The 17,105-nt window shown below is 43.5% G+C and overlaps 1 protein-coding gene across 5 annotated transcripts in view; it reads right to left on the bottom strand.

Moving 5' to 3' along the window:
* The window catches only part of FARP1 (FERM, ARH/RhoGEF and pleckstrin domain protein 1), a 196,241-nt gene that overhangs the window by 158,132 nt on the left and 21,004 nt on the right, over window positions 1-17,105 (bottom strand). For all 5 annotated transcript variants that reach the window (XM_032442028.1, XM_015851538.2, XM_032442027.1 and 2 more), the window contains one exon: window positions 1,348-1,543. In XM_032442028.1, the coding sequence (XP_032297919.1) occupies window positions 1,348-1,518 (171 nt within the window). In that variant the 5' untranslated portion in view covers window positions 1,519-1,543. The remainder of the gene's footprint in view (window positions 1-1,347; window positions 1,544-17,105) is intronic.

Genomic DNA, 17,105 nt, shown 5'->3' on the forward strand with positions numbered 1-17,105 from the left:
GTGGTATTTCACACTGGATCTGTATTTTTGGACAGCAATGTGTACTCCAAAACTACTGATTTTATGCTGTTCACTGTAGGTATGCAATAGGCATTCGGAAGGGTGCAGAGCCATAACAAGCTGCTATATAGGTGAGCCTTTCGCTTTATGACAATGCTGGTTACAAATACCTGTCTGGAGAGATTTCTTTCTATTACAAGAAATTCTAAGGCTGCCTATGCAGTTCTAGTCAGGTCACAAATAGCAGCAGAGAGCAAACCAAAAAGCACATGCATATACACACATACAAAACAAAAAAACACCCTACAAACAAGGAATACTAAATTTTTGTGTGGGTTTTCCTAGTCATAACTGTTTCAGCTTTAATACAGGTATAGTATTTCACCAGTGAGCATAAGCAGTTTTATACAGTGGTACATATGTGAGCTCTACACATCTTGCTGGTTACCCCCCATTTCACAGAAGGGAAAACTGAGCCAAAGAAGGCACGGAGGTTCCCATGGCAACATAAAACACACGTAACAAAGGATGAAATTTGAACTCAGGTTTCCAGTTTCCTATTCACTGAACACTGAGAACTTTGGAACACATACATTCCAGCTCTTTCATAAGAGCAGTGGTGTTCGACAGCCTTACCGTGTTTATCACCTGAGTGCAGCATGTTAAAGTCATTAGTGGTTACTAACAGTTAGATAACATAAAACATCACTGTTTCTGTGTTAATGCATCAAAACCAATTCAAACTGATTCCTTTGCTCACACACACAGAAAAGCAGTAGTGACTGTTTGCGCACTTGGCAAGTACAAACCTAGATTAGTATCAGTGCAGAGTGACCATAGAGAGAAACTTTAGATGGGGTAGTTTTGATTCTTTCCCCGCCGTTGTTGCATGTATGAGCACTTGGTGTCTGTATGAGTGATAAACTGGTGATAACTTCCATGATTTCAGGTTACCCGCTGTAAGAAGTTGCCAGGGGGGAATAAGTAAGTCATCTGGTACTATAGTCTACTGGATTAAGGGCACAAGAGCACCAAGGAAATACATCAAATGTTCAGAAAGTAACCAGTGATATAACATACCAAGGGAGAAAAAAAACACCGAAGATAGTCACATCCTTTGAAGCTGTTCAAGCAGAAAGCAAATACTAACTTCAATTTACAATTCACTTAACTGCTTAACGTTATTCTGTTTGCATTGTCATATATATTTAACAGTGATATAACTGCCATTTTCTCTGTAACAAGAATCTGTAAACCAAACAATTGCAGAGCTGAAATAAAACGAGAGCTGGTTTTAAACCGTGCACGTTTCAACAATCCTTAGCCACTCAACCCTCATATCCTTACCGGAACTTCAAAAGTTTCTTGCGTGTCATCCAGCATCTGAATTTTGATGGAGATGAGTTTTCCAGGAGGTGTCAGAGGTGGTTTCTGCCCATGCTCCAAGGTACTGATCCCAGCATTCTCCTGAGCTCCTAACCGGGATCCTGCTGTTGGCCTCTGCTCTGTTTCACCCATGTTTAGAGAGAAATGTTTCTTATATCTGGTAAGGGAATAAAGGCAAAGAAGACTGTATCACTTGCATGTAACAGCTGTTGCATCTAAGCATTATGATATATGCACTTAAAACTGATAGACCACTAGGCGACTCTTACCATGAAGCAATACTGTCATGAATACATTTTCATATACCACATGAGGACAGGGGAACCAGGCAAACCACACTGAGCAACTCCCCACCTGTCGAGCACCCTTCCCTCCAGCCATTTCAGCACATTCTCTTTTCCTCCTACCAGTCTCCCCCAGCCCTTTCACACTTCCACCTGGCTTGGGGCCCAGTGAAGCAGGAATGAACACAGGGTATAAGATGATCCCAATAATATGGCCTCAATACCGTGTTTCCTTCAGGGAGCAGTTCTGCTCTAGAATGTGAAGCCTAACGTGATTCCAGTGGTAGGTCAAGGACTGTGAGAATAGGCCACGAAAAGCCTAGAAAAAGCCAGAGCAATGTCAGTGATTGGGAAAAACAAGGTTCCCCAGCCTTGCTGTGGCTCCTCACAGAGCCCTAGTAAGAAGCAAGGGGACCTCAAGGAACACTCCATGCTGACAGAAGGTTCCACCATTACCAGTTGACCAGCACAGCTCATTGAAAAGGGATGTCTTCTCTGTATCCACACAAAGAAGCCTCAGGAACCGGCTTGCTAATTTTGTTTCCACGCAGCTTTTGCACTACATTACGCAGTGCATCTCTGCCAAATAAATATTCTATCCTAGAAAGGGAGCCGAGCTCCAACAATGATTCAGCGTGATTTTTCATTAACTGGCACAGTTTTCAGCCTTCTTTTCTAATTCAAGGATCATTAGTTTCACTCGTCAAATCTTGCTCATCACACCAGAATTTGATTTCAGTTTTTCCCCTGTCATTAGACATCCTGGCCAGGTTTCTGATGCAACCTGCTGCTACTGTCTATTTGTCTTCCTCAGTAATTACATTTCCATTCCCCGTGACTTTTATGTGCTGATCAATGACCATTAAAACAAAACCAAAACACAGAGCACACACAAAGGACAGAAACATAACTTTCCAGCCCAACAGAGGCACAAGAAAGTACTGCTGTTCATAGACTGATTTTACTCTGAGTTTAAAATTATTGAGAAGCCTATGGGGAAAAAAGAAGTACAATATAGTCTTACATAGTGAAATGTCTCAGCAGTTCTACAGTACACCATATAGAACAGTGGCATAAAGTGCTACGTAATGTGATACCATAAGGATGGAAGAAAAACAAGCCTGTCTTCAGCAGGATATACTATTTACTGCACATCACTCTTCCATTTCCTGAAGAATCTGTTCCCACAGACTTCACCCAGCAAGCAGCTGGGGGTGAAGTTTTTTAACCAGTGCTTTGATTAATAGAGGAGCAGAAATGTACTAGATGAGAAGGCAGGGAATGAAAAATTAGGGACCACACACCTCTCCGTCTCAACTCAATAGGCTCAAGTGAAGGAGAAGCAAAAGCCAGTGGGGAACAAAGTTTGCCCACAGGCAAGTACATCTGAGTGCCACAAACTGGTGACTTCTGCAATGAGACAGCACTGTCTTACCACCAGGCTGAAAGCAATGCTACTGCAAGCACCCGAGTGCAAGCCAAATAGCAATGAAGCAAACGCAATTCAATTTTCATCAACTGGCGCTATGATCTAAGCCATAAACTGAATTGATTCAATTGATTCTGTTCTTTAAAATTAATTAAATTAAAACCTTTTATGAGACAAGAAGCGTCAACAAGAAAGCTGCACTTAGAGGCAGGAATTACAGGAAGACAAAGCTATGGAGCAACACTCCAGGTGTACTTGGAAATAAATCTGATTTTCCTGCATCTAAGTACATGGGAAAACACAAGCACACACAGTGTCTGGAAATGCCACTAGACACAGATACTGCTCCACAGCCTTGTTAATTCAAAAGCTGTTTTAAGAGCTCTCCTAAAGTCACCACACACCGTATACAGCACCAGCACTGAAGAAAGGGCCTCCACAATGGCTGTGTTGTTACAGCCGTCTTTGGCTAGTTATACTTCATACAGACAAAGGAAATCTGTTCTATTTATCAAATCCAAAATGGGGGAAAATCAATCCACCGCAATTCAAGTGATACCATTAAATAATCAACATCAGGAAATATTCTGGAGCTCACACCTTTCTGTACATGTCCTTCTGACAGGATGATCCAGTGGCCCACACACATTCAGAAAGGCAAATAAACTAGGTGAAATATGGAAAAAGGATCCAAGGTTAGGAGCCAAAAGAAACATGAAGTGAAATTATAAGCCAAACCACTTCACATACACAGCTGAAAGGGCTTTTATTATTACTATCAGCAGTTCGTAATATAGAAACTCTTGTAATACAAGAGGGCTGCTCCGAAAGTCATGCCTCCTATTTTAATATGTTGGCCTATGACAACAGAGGCAGATGAGGTTGAACATTCCCACCTCATACAGCTGAGGCTGAACATTCCCACCAGTATCCCGTTACACGCTGTTGTTGTGTGACAAATGACAGCAGATGGGCAGTCTGACAGAATGGCATCTGACAGATGTGGAAGAGTATAAGAAGCAAAGGGGTGCCACTGAATTCCTCCATGTGGAAATAAAGAGCAACTTCTGCAAGTTACAACCATCCCGTCACATATGCATGCTCCACTTTGGAAGCAAAGATCTTTAAGTATCAGCCATCGTGATCATATACTTCTGCTACTTGCAAATTAAAAGCAGACCTTTTCCCTTTTCAATCTCTGCCTCACATACATACACATATAAATATCAGCATGCTACACTGGACATTATTGAAGTTTTGCTTATGTATGATGCTAGTCTCAATCACTATGGCACTTTTAACTTTGCCTCAATGTATTTATTGTGCCTTTATATAAAAAGGGTCTTAAAGACGGCAATTACCCACTCTAAAATAATACGGCACATTGCCAGGCTGCATACTTTTCTCTAAATCCCTTTGATCTAGATAACCAAGAAAGTAACAGAATGCAACAGAATAGGAGTGAGCAAATAGTAAGCAAGCCCAAGGGGATTAGGCTACCTAACATCTGTCACAATGAGAACGATCAAGTTTGGACACTGGATGGAGAATTTTAAAGACAGTCTCACCCCCGTTAGACCCTTCACTGAGCCAATGCACCTTGATAATCCAAAAGAAAATAATTTAGTGTTTTGTTCTTTGCTGGGTTAACAAATTAAATTGGCTCCTAGCACACAGGCTAACCTAAAGCCAGGGTGAGCTGAGCACAGCCAGCAGTTCTTGCAGCTGCTGGCAGGCCACTAGCTCAACTCAAGCCACCCCACACAATGGGGAGCAACAACACCAGCAGGGCAGCCACTACAGAAAGCCACGTGTGTCATCAGATAAAAAACAGCAGAAAACCTGCTGGAATACATGCTCATCAAATCCATTAATCACTCAGACTTCCCAAGAGACAAGGACACTTGAGGTAAGTCTGAAGGCTTCTCCTGCTGAGGCAGCACATCACTGGGAACAGAGGCCTTTCCCACTTTTGTTACAGCACACTTTGAAAGCACAGACGGAAACACACTGTACACTATTCATCTCTTAAAGGGGGGGGGGGGGGGAATGGGTGCAGTGGACTGGCATTGCCATCCTTACAGCTCATAGAGCAAAGCAGCCACATGGCAGGGGCTGCAGTCCAGGCCTTACAGCTGCTGCCCCACCCCTGTATCCCAGATCACACAGCAACCAGACATCTGAAAGAGATCAATGTAGTCAACATGACACCAGGTGAAATGACTCAAACCATCTCAATGACTTAGAGATGATACGATACAATGATACGAAGAACTACGGCAGCACTGGAGGACTAACAAATAACAAAGAAAATCCAGACCTTCCAAGGGATAACAAATGTGGAGCAGCAATCCAGGCAGACTACCAGCAAGTGCTTGTCATGCTCAGCTTCTTGTGAAACCTCTAGAAAGCTTCAGCTGCAGAGAGGATTACAAGTAATACCAGCTTGGAAACACTCCTGTAAAGAGCACTATTCTTCAGTTGAGCTCAGAGAGAAAAGTTGTGGCTGGTCTGTGAGACAGAAAATGCCACCGTCTCCAAGGTCCATCCAGAGCTGCACCAGGCATTAATGTTTCTGCCAAGCCATTGTATGATGAAGTGTTATCCCAATATCTCCACAATGACATGGCAGCAATATATAACGATAAAAACAGTAAGCTTTTTAACATCATTTCATCTGCAAAATCTACAGTTGAAATAACGACGAACCAATGCAAAACAAATAAACCACCTTCAGCTCTTGCTCCAAAATGAAGAACAGCTGAGAGTTTGCACACCACGAGTACTAATGATGAAAGACAGCCAGTAAATCGAAACTGCAGACTGAAAACTATCTAGAGAGCAGTGGGCAGTGGCACAAAGCCTGGCTGGAGCCTAGTAATGAGCAGAGTACCCCAGGGGTCAGTCCCGGGCCTGTCCTGTTTAACATCTTCATTAAAGGTCATGATGACGGGATAGAGCACACCCTCAGTAAACTCATGGATGACACAGAACTAGTGGGAGTGGCTGACTCACCAGAGACCCACACTGCCACTCAGGGGGTCTATGACAAGCTGGAGAGGTGGGCTGACAGGAACCTCAGGGAGTCCAACAAGGAGAAGTGCACAGTCCTGCAGTGGGGAAAGAACAACCAACTGCAGGCACCACGAGGTGCTCAGAGCCACCCAGCTGCAAAGCAGCTCTGCAGCAAATGATCTAGAGTCCTGGTGGGCACCAGGTCGGATGTGAGTCAGTAATGTGCACTTGTTGCTATGAGAGCTAACAATATTCTTGGCTGCATTAGGCAAAGCATCACCAGGAGGTCAAGAGAGGTGATCCCTGCCCTGAAGTCACTGTTGGAAAAGCTGCAGTTGTAAAACTGTGGAACTCAGTACAAAAGAAAGATGGGCACAGTGGAGAGAGAAGGAAGTATTACGTGAAGCTGGTTCTTCTGTACCTTTGGGCTCTCCTTTGGGATTAAAAAATCATGATCTATATTTCTTTAATGAATTCAGAAGTAGGAAGGCTCTAGGTGTGGTATGGTCCAGATCAGCACTAGAGGCTCACATATCGTCCCCACATACGGTCAGCAGAGAACAGGATGGAGAGAGAGTCCCTCAACTGGGTTTAGTTTCTAAAAACAGCTTTTCTATTTTTTATGGCTGCCTACTTTTTGCACGTCTCAGAACTGGATGCTGTAGCATTTTGCACACTTTGCAGCAAAGAGAACTAGCTTTACATAAAGCAGAGTAACCATAAGAGCACACAAATCATCACCTGTCATGAAAATAAACACAGCCCACAAAGTTGACCATCTCAGTCGGACACTGAAATCTCTAAATCCCGCTGCTTTTCTTGATGACACCAAATTAGCTGGAATGTGAAACCAATGTAAAATCCTCAGACTGTCATACACTGGCGCATAGCTGCTGGCAGGCCATTAGCGACTACGTTACTTGTCCCTGAATTTGACACTGGTTTCTTATTCCAGCTAATTTGGTGCTACCAAGTAAGCGGACTGCACTGCAATACAAATCTGAGCCCTCGGTCTGCCCATCAGCGTGACTGTACCACAGAAATCGGGTCAAGTGCCACAGCAGCTTTACAGACATTCAAACTCATCAGCGTACCAGTAAGGTAGGCTGAAATCTGGAATAATGAACGTATATGTATGTAAAGGACAAGATATGACATTAAAAACACGTCTTGCAAGCCTGTCTGTACAGCATTCAGAGTAACCATGCTCATTACTACTTTTACCTTTAGGGCCATTCAGCTTCCAGCTTGAGCTCATTTATCTTCATTACGCTCAGGTCCTCGAGCTGTTTGTGATTCTGTGGTGCTAGCAGCTGTCCCACATTCCAGGTCTTCTGCCGGGTGTCAGCAAAGAGCAGTCCCACCCTACACAAATCTAATGTGCACTATCTTTCTCCTCAACTACACACCTGTCAGTAAATCTATCAACGAATGCAATAATGTGTTTCTGCACACTTATGCAATTGCCTCTGTGAAGAATCTCATCTCTGAAGCATAAGTACAGATTGCTCTGTGGATCGAGCCAGTCTAATCTGCAAACAGTATTAAAAAAACAACAACACAAAGCTGAAATTACTTTTGATTACTGTCAACAGTATCAACAAGGCAGTAAACAGACTAATTCCTTGTGTGCTATGCTTTCCAGACAACCCTGCATTAGAAATTTCTGGCAGGCACGGAACCCTTCTTTTTTTCTTCCTTCTCTGAATCTCATGCAAACGAAGTCATCAGAAATCCACACATACAAACATATATCTATACACACACATGTATACGCCTACATACAAATGCAGCAATTGCACATACATATAAGCAAAATCTTTGCTTGCTGACCTTCTGAAAGGAACCCCCCTACTACGGAGGCCCTTCATGTGAGGTTTCCTTGGACTAGCTGTGACCACTCCCCAGGCCCTAGGGACTTGTTTCCGCTCTTTATTCTTCACTGTGTTCCCTTGTGCCAGTGATTGATGCTATTTACTCAAGTCAGGAATGCCAATACCAGAGTCAAACCAACAGAGCCAATTTTTCAGTTTTTCCTTCAGCTTTGACATCAGCCAAGCCCAACAGCACTGTACAAATAGGTAGTTTTGGCTATTCCTGGAAGGGAAAATAGTGTCTCATCTGCAAAGCAATGGGAACGGTCAGTTCTAACTGTTCAGCTTGTGACTCTCCTCCAACAACTGTGCTTTCCCTTCAAAATCAGTGACAGAGTCTGAGCCAAATGTCTTTCTGAGGGGAGAAGGTTTCAGTAGTTTTCTTGATCCCTAGAGAACAGGAGGTTGAGGGGAGACCTTATCGCTCTCTCTCCAACAACCTGAAAGGAGGTTGTGGTGAGGTGGAGGTTGGCCTCTTCTCCCACATAACCAGTGATATGACTAGAGGGAATGGCTTCAAGTAGCGTCAGAGGAGGCTCAGGTTGAATACCATGAAAAATTTCTTCTCCAAAAGAGTGGTCAGGTGCTGGAATGAGCTCTCCAGAGTGGTGTTGGAGTCACCAACCCTGCAGGGATTCAAGAAACACTGAGATGTTGTACTGGGGGATGTGGTTTAGTGGGCAGTATTGGTGGTAGGCAGATGGTTGGACTGGATCATCTTGGATGTCTTTTCCAAGCTCAGTGAGTTTATGATTCTATGAAATGGAGAGCTCCAGTCAAGCCTGTATTGCCACAAATCCCTTAACAGCTCAGAAGCAGATACTGCTACATAAATGCTTAGTTTGCTATTAGACACACTACAATTTGAATGGACAGAAAGGCTGTGGAAACTTTACTCCTATGTAATACATGCTAGGAACATGCAAAGAGGGATTAAAAAAGCCTCTCAATCTTGTGTTCCCAGATAAGAAAGTTTCTCAATCAACTGGGTCCCCCCAGGCCCACAGTTAGACACTGAAAACGCAAGTGAAGTGGGTAAGAAGTTAAAGCAGTTTGGTGGTTCAGCAGTAACACGAACCCTTCCTGAAACCATTAAAAGCATTTTCCAAAACCCTTTCATGCCATCACTCTGCATAAATAAAGCTGCTGCACCAGCTGGAGTGCTCTGGGCTCACTCACCCGTACAACACCTCATGTGAAAGCCAAGTTGAATATGCTCCTAGAAGAAGAAAGTAATCTGATTTGCTTCCAGATTTAACAGAATTCTGAAAGGGATCCAGCAACTCATACCCAGCCTTTAGTTAACATCTATGGAATAAAAACACGTCGAAAGAATTAATAACACACGATGATAGTACTACCGTTCAGCAGCTCGGGGGGAAAAATCTGAGATAGACCTGCTTTTGAGAAATAAACAGCTTGCGGGATATAGTATTTCTCTGAACCAAATGCAAATAAGTAGTTGAGGTATTTGTGCTGACTCCTCCAGAGAGCTGTCAGAAACAGGATTTCAACCCTAGTGTTTTAGCAGCCCCTCAAGGAAACTCTCCCATCCCTGAGCATGCAGACACCCAGCAGAAGATGCTGCAGTCAGCATGCACAGATCCCACTCTCTACCCTGTTAAGACAGAGACCAGGTACTTACAATCTGTTGTACTGATGATGCACGGCTTAGGAACAGAGCAGCAGCTCATGAGCTGACCAGCACACGCTGCATAAAAGCAGCTGTGCATGAGCTCGCACCACTCTCATGACCCTGAAGCTTGTAACCACAGAGGACAACGACATCTACACTCAGCATTACGCACCCAGGGAAGATGCCTATCCAAACATGTTAAATTGAAGTCGTAATGGTCTTGACTAGCTTCCTTCTTGCCCAGAGCTTGTGATCAGAATCCCACAAAATTATTACGTATGCACAGTATATGGTCTTCCACCAGGAAAAACATATTTATGGTCACAATTGTATACACAGTACATAACCCACTGCAAAAACAGAAAGAAATCCTGCAGGCTTTAAATATTTAAACATTTGCTACTGAAAGAGACTTTTTATAAGTTTGTAAAACAGCTCAACATTACTGAATATATATATATATTCTATACATATATATATTCAATATAGAATATATGTATATTCTATATGTACATATTCAATAATATAGAAGAATTAATATTAAATACATATATTATTATATATATATTATATATATATATAAAATATTAATTCTTCTACCAGAAGCCTTCATTATGCTTGGCCAAAGAACGACCACATTGGTAACGACACAGCTCCCAGCAAGAAATGCTTGGGCCATCAAGAAAACTAAATCGCTTTTTGTACTGCTGTTTAGAAAACAGCTTAATAGACTCATTGGCATCCCGGTGGACACGCAGCAATCGGGTTGGGAGGTTAAGACTGCACAGAATCTAGATTGAAATATCCTACAGAGTTTTAAAACTGCCTTTCCTCCCCTCCCCCCTTGCAAAATAGTTGTAAAACTTACAGCAAAACCTTCAAATTTGCTTAGGTTTCTGTCTCATTTCTCTTTGTGCCAACAGTAGAAGCACTAAAAGAGCTACAGAGAAACCCTACCTGTGCTGAGCTGTGCAGTCTAGACACTGTCTGTCCCTTTTTTGTCTGACCACAACTCTCCCAATCTTCTAAGATACAATACCTCTCTGTCTTGAGATAACTGATAACACCACGTCTCTTTTGTGAACAGCTATCAGAGGCGTTCTGAGGCCACAGGTAAGTCTACGTTTTATTTCCAGCTAAACTTAAGTATTTGATATGCTGCATGAACACAGACTTGGGTTGTTATTCACAGAAGGCAAAGATAGACTAAAAAGCCTGTTAGTTACCGTTATATCTGCAAAATAAACTGCTTTCCCCACTATAACTTTCTTCACAATGACAGCTGGCATAAGTTACTCCAAACCGCAGCACTGCTATAGAATCATAGAATTACCCAGGTTGGAAAAGACCTTGAAGATCATCAAGTCCAACTGCAGCCTAACCAGAACCCTAACTCTAAAAACCCTACACTAAATCATATCCCTGAGCACCACATCCAAACGGCTCTTAAACACAACCAGGGATGGCGATTCAACCACCTCCCTGGGGAGCCTATTCCAGTACTTAACTACCCTTTCTGTTAAGGAGTTCTTCCTAATATCCAACCTAAACTTGCCCTATTGCAAGCTTTACAGGCTGGATCTGGGCTTGCCTGACCAACCACACCACTGTACCTTTGTCAGCAAACCTGTTTCAGTACAGATTACATCTCCCTGGATTCTGATGCATTTCAAAGCTAATTACTATCTTACAAGTGTGAAAAAGCATTATCTGCAGAATCAATTCTTTTTACCAAAGGGGACAGTGGAAAGCATCAGTTTTCTTGTTCTGTTCTCCTCCTTGCAGTGTCTGAAAGCAGAGAAAGCAGAAATATTGCCAAATCTGCCCACTGGCCTGCACCATTTGCTTTAAAATATCCTCGGAAACAGTACCCAAAAACAGTCTTTGCAATCATAGAATCACAAGGTTGGAAAGGACTTATAAGATCATCTTGTCCAACCGTCCTCCCTTTACCATATCTACAGAAAACCCCTAAACCAGATCTCATAGCTCCCTATCCAGATGCTTCTTGAACACTTCCAGTGATGGCAACTCCACCACCTCCCTGGGTAGACTATCCCAGTGCCTGACTACTCTAAATGGAATGAATAAATGACTCATATTTATGCATTTCTTTTTCAATTAAGATATCACAACATAAAAGTTGCCAGAGAAAAGATCATGAAGAAAGAGGGCCACTGCAACTAACGCAGGACTTCAAAGGGAACACTGCCTGGATGATTTTGATGGATGATCTCCCTAAATAAAAGACTTCCATTACCACTATGGTGCAGCCACCGTAAGGCATCACAGCAGGTCACACTGGTGCGCTAGGTCAACAGGAAGCTTGGCTATTAGATTGCTCCCCATGCGAGAACATTATAGACTCATCTTCTTTTCTTGGCTCCTGACTCTCAAGTAACTTTAGATTATGCTGAACACGGAAAGAAGCTTTTATGACTGCATCCGATAGTGGCATAGAGCAGGCAGAGACTTCTGAAGTGTGAATAACTAATATCTCCCAAGAGCCTTCCCTAGCTGAGCATGCTTGAACTTCACATGCTTCCCCAAAGTCAAGCAAACCATGCCTCTCTGTTAGGGGAGAGAGGAGTCCAACAGGCCTTGCGTCTTCATGACTGTCCACGACAGAGCTGGCCCAGGCTCTGCAGGGTGAGCAGGGTGGCTTTAGAATCACCATACCCTTACGAAAGGAAGAGGAATGATATTTATCCATGTTTCATATATATGGAATAACAGACAGAAAATTCAGGTCCTTGAGGTACCCAGATACCGTCTCAGAGGCAGTAGTCAAAATCCATTTACTGATCTAGGTCAAACAGACTGAAATCCACAGTAAATCCACCCATTCCGTACTCCCAATCTGAAATTCTGAGGGCCAAATCATTTTTCAAGTATTTCACATCTAAAGAAAGCTGCAGAATGTGATTACAGATCCTTTTACTACAGGCGGCGTTCAAGAACATAAGGCTTTCAGAGAATTAGCTGGCAAATCTCAAGTTTTATCAAGACTGTAACTATTTTCTGAGTGTTTGTCATTTCCTGACAACAGAGGGACTTCTGTCAAGGACAGAATCCAGTTCTTAGAAGCATGAGGCCATCAGCTCCCTTTAGCTACCCACCTCAAATAAGCAAATAACATAACTGACACTACCTTGAGAGTCCAGAAAACAGTATCCTCCATTTTCATACTTCCTGAAGATGCATACTTTGATTTCTGCATTGGCTACAAGTAAAGCATCTGTCTTTAAACGACACCAGACAAAAAAGCATACAATTTAACACACTTGGCACTGCCCCTACTCCACCCTCAACCTCATTCAGCTACCAGGCTACTCCTGACCCTTCCACCCCTACGTGCGTGCATGTTTCTGGATGAGGTTTAACATCTTCTCAACAGCAGACTTCCTATAAGTTGCCCCAAGTACCTTTATACTGTCCAGTACTGCAGAAGAAGAACTATTCACAATCCTATCTTACTTCTGTCTTCTTCTTAAATACACAGATTTTTTTTCCCAATACGCCCTAGAGGAAAAGAAGTCACAACTCTGATCAATTCAGAAACATGGGAACACTCAGGTTTTTATGCCAAAAGTGAAGGAAATAGCAATTCTCTGCAGCCATTCAATAACATACTTCTGCTCTGACATCACACAGACCCTTCTCTATTTAGACTCCACAGGGAAGGGTCAGGCCACCCCGACCACACAAGCAGGAAGAAAGAAAATGCCCAGTATTAGTAGGAACACCAATCATCAAACTTACTGCAGGTTCTCCTGAATGAAGTCAAAGCCTTGGCCGGGAAAAGGAGACCGGCCGAACTGACACCTTATTTGCCATACAATCTGCTAAGAGCTCACACAGGACTTCCCAACTCAAACACCTTCCCCTCTGCCCCACAACCTGTCACTGGAAGACACAAGTTGGTAAGTTTGCCATGGGGCTGTTTACTTGCTTTCCAACATACAGAGGCACGCAGTGAACCTCAGGAATTGCACACTGAACACAGGCCCCGTGACACAGTATCTCCCACCATAACATTTGGCCCATGAATTCAACAGGAAGCAATGCAGGAAATCCAAGGCATCGATGCAATTCCAGACCATGCCCTTCCTGTCTGGGGAGAGAGATCTAAAAGCATCTGGGACTCCTGCTAACAGAACCAGTCAACACCTCTTCTGAAGAGGAAGAAAAACCCAAACAACAAAACGCAACCATCAACCACCCAACCCAAAGATAAATATAGTTTAGTTGGCACGTGTAAGAAGGGACCAAGGTGAGTGTTAGTCAGCATTCTACCTCCATTTTCCAGACATGCACAGACCAAGAGCAGCCAGCCCCGGTGCTGGCTGAAGTGACTTGTTCTGCTGCAGCCACAGCCATGATCCTGAGCCATGTGGCTTCTCCCCAGCACCTCAGGTACTGTAGGGAGCCCTCCTCATTCACACAGGACACTGGACAAATTTGCTTGACCTCAGAGTCACTAAATCCACAACTAAAATATACAAACAGAAAAGGAAATTCCAATTAGTGAGAGAGCTTGGGGGAAGGGAGACAAGGGAAGAGAATATTCTTTCCTGTATCTATTTTTAGGCTACGCAAGGCTGTCTGAAACCATGGCAATGAACCTGCTATAAATCCCCTCAGCAGCTCCATGTTTCGTTCCTTAAAGACAAGGATAAATGAGCATGTACTGTGGATTAAATGGCCTAAATCAGAAGTGAATAAACTAGCAGGCCGCTGGAACGCACTTGTGAGTTCAGCAGACTGCCAGCTATGTGAGGTAGGAAACCAACCTCTCAATCAAACACCTAGGAAAGAAGTACCACCACCACCCACCTCAGGGCGGGCTGTGGCAGCAGCCATTGCATCCTTAGCACCCAGCTTCCTCCTTCAGACTTGGGCTGGCTGACTCAGGTGTGCCCTCGGCCCATCACTGTCCATCCTCCCATCTGACAGCTGAGCTGTTCATCAGACTGCACTCTAAGATGCTTTGGGTAGTTAAATAAATACACTTATTTCAAATCTAGCACAAATTTCCATTTGTGTAAGATTGGGAAGAAAGATGGGGGGAGTGCGGGGGGGTGTCTCTAAAACTGCTACTCAGCAACACTAAAGGAAAAGAAAAAAATAGAAACAACCACTTTATGGCGTTAACAACATTAAAGCCAGTGGAAAACACCAGGACTTTTTCCCTGCATGGGCCACAGAGGACAAGTAAGCTCTTTTGCTCAGCCCAGTTGCAGCATTCACAGCACCCAAGCGGTGCGGTATCAGCTTCCCTGCATTGCTAAGCAACGCTGCTCCACATTACCTCAACTGATTCAAGGGAGGGAAGTTGATTCAGAAGCCATTGAAAAAGGGAGAAGCTAGATAAAAACAACTGCACAAAGCTCACACACACAAGCCAGGATCCTGCATGGACAAAGCAAAAAGCAATTAAAGGGAAGCAGAATAGAAAACATCCGTGCCCAAAACAAGACAGAAGAGGGAAAACAAAGCAGGTAGGAGAGGGGGAAACAACAGCACTACTGTATCACCTCAGATACCCACAGAACAATGAATTATGTTTTCCTTTCCAGAGTGAAAACCAGAAAAGCGTTGTAATAAAGATAAAGCAGATAGGAAGTCAAGTCCCAGAACGTGTGAATTAAGCAGCATAAAATGAAGTTTATCAGGCAGCCTGTTTAAAAACAAGAGGAAAAGGAGGTGCTTTTTCCACACTACAATTAATTACAGAACTCATTCTCAGAGGATGCCATGAAAGCAAAAATTTAAAACAGATTAGTGCATGATTTGATGTATTTATATAAGAAAGTCTGCCTGGGGCTGTCAAACAAAGGTGCAGAAATGACTTTCTTGCTCAAAGCCCTTGAACTGAAGTCTGCCAAAAAGCTGGGATGGATCATGATCTTTTCCCTCCGAGCATTACTACTGGCCATTGGCTGAGGTAGGATGCTGGGACTAAACTAGATCACTGGCTGGAGCCATCAGAACAAAATCCTGTGTTCCAGGTCCAGGAATCTGCAGTGCTGAGAAGTCCAACCTTTTGATGTCCATCTCCCCAGCTGCATACAGCTGCTGAAGCCACAAAACAAAGGTTTGCTTCCCGCTGTGGCTGTACTCGATTAAGCATGTTCCTGTCACACGAACACAGCTAGACTACATGTTTCCAGACTGCATAAGGTATGACTAATCCATAATTTCACGTATACTGAACAACTGGATTTACTCACTTCTGTTTTGTGCTGAACAGATACTAAAAGCTTCATTACAGCCGAGTTACAAAAGATCTCCTGCCCCCCGCTTTAGTTGGCTGAAATCAATTACAGTGCTGAAAGTCTGAAATTCGAAGGTCTTTTGAGAAGCTGCACAACTTCTGAAAAGCAGAAGGCAATGAGGAAGAAGAAGGAGGAAGAAAAAAGAGGGTGCTCTTCTGCAGGACTGTGAAGCTGACGGGCAAGGGAAGACACAACATACAGTGCAAAACCTTGTTCTCCCTTCACGTCCCCTATCACTCACACAGCTCTCCTCACAGGAATCTCCTAATATACATGGCAGGCAGACCACAAACCTGGAAGATGTCAAGAAAGAAGCCTCTCTGAGATTTATGAGGTACTAACAGATTTAGGCTGCCATTTGCCAGGTGAGACATATACCGACTTGCACAGCCTTAGCACTGTACTATAAACCCAATTATATTTTGTGCCTAGCTGTTAGCCTGAAGGATTTCTTATCTGTTGTTAAAAACATGCTTAAAATGCCCTAAAGAAAGTATATGTAGCTTGGTTTCCATTCAGAAACACTAACTGTGCTTCCAGAGAGAAATGAATTTGCACTTTGCAGTATCATCCATTTATAGCTAAAGTATCTAGAAAATATTAAGAGCTGAGGTACATTACTTCTCTTGAGAGAAACCGAGTGAGCTGAAACATGCAGAAAGCCTGAAACACGCTGCGAATCAATCATGAGGAAACCTCCAGCTTCAAATCTCTTTCCAGATAACAGCTTGGCCAGTCAGACCTCTCCTGCCCCTTGCCCTCTCTCTCTGGCATAAAACACTACCTTTCACGCCTTCCTATTGTGCTCTGCATGCAGGGTTTTGCCACAAAAGCAACAAACCAATCTGTTCTGATACTGCCTTGGGCTCAGCTGCTATTTCAAACACCTGCAGTGGGTGGTGGTTTTCCTGTTCTGCACAAACCACCCACCGCCATGGAGCCTGGAGGAGATTGCCTTCACCCACTGTCCAAGCTGCCAGCTGAACAATGCTGACCACACAAACCTCTGCATAAAGCCACAGTTGGTTCCTACTGGTTGCTACGACAAGCTGGCAACAGAACAGTTGCCCACATTTTCCTTCCTGGGCAGCGGATAACAGTAACAACAACTCTTACCGCAATCTTAAATACAACTGAGCAGCCTGCTGAACACCAAAGCTCAGTTTCTGATATACTTTCTGCTGTTGCATGAAAAGGTCACCT

Source organism: Coturnix japonica, chromosome 1 (assembly GCF_001577835.2).
Source record: "Coturnix japonica isolate 7356 chromosome 1, Coturnix japonica 2.1, whole genome shotgun sequence".
In the NCBI taxonomy this organism is placed as follows: domain Eukaryota; kingdom Metazoa; phylum Chordata; class Aves; order Galliformes; family Phasianidae; genus Coturnix; species Coturnix japonica.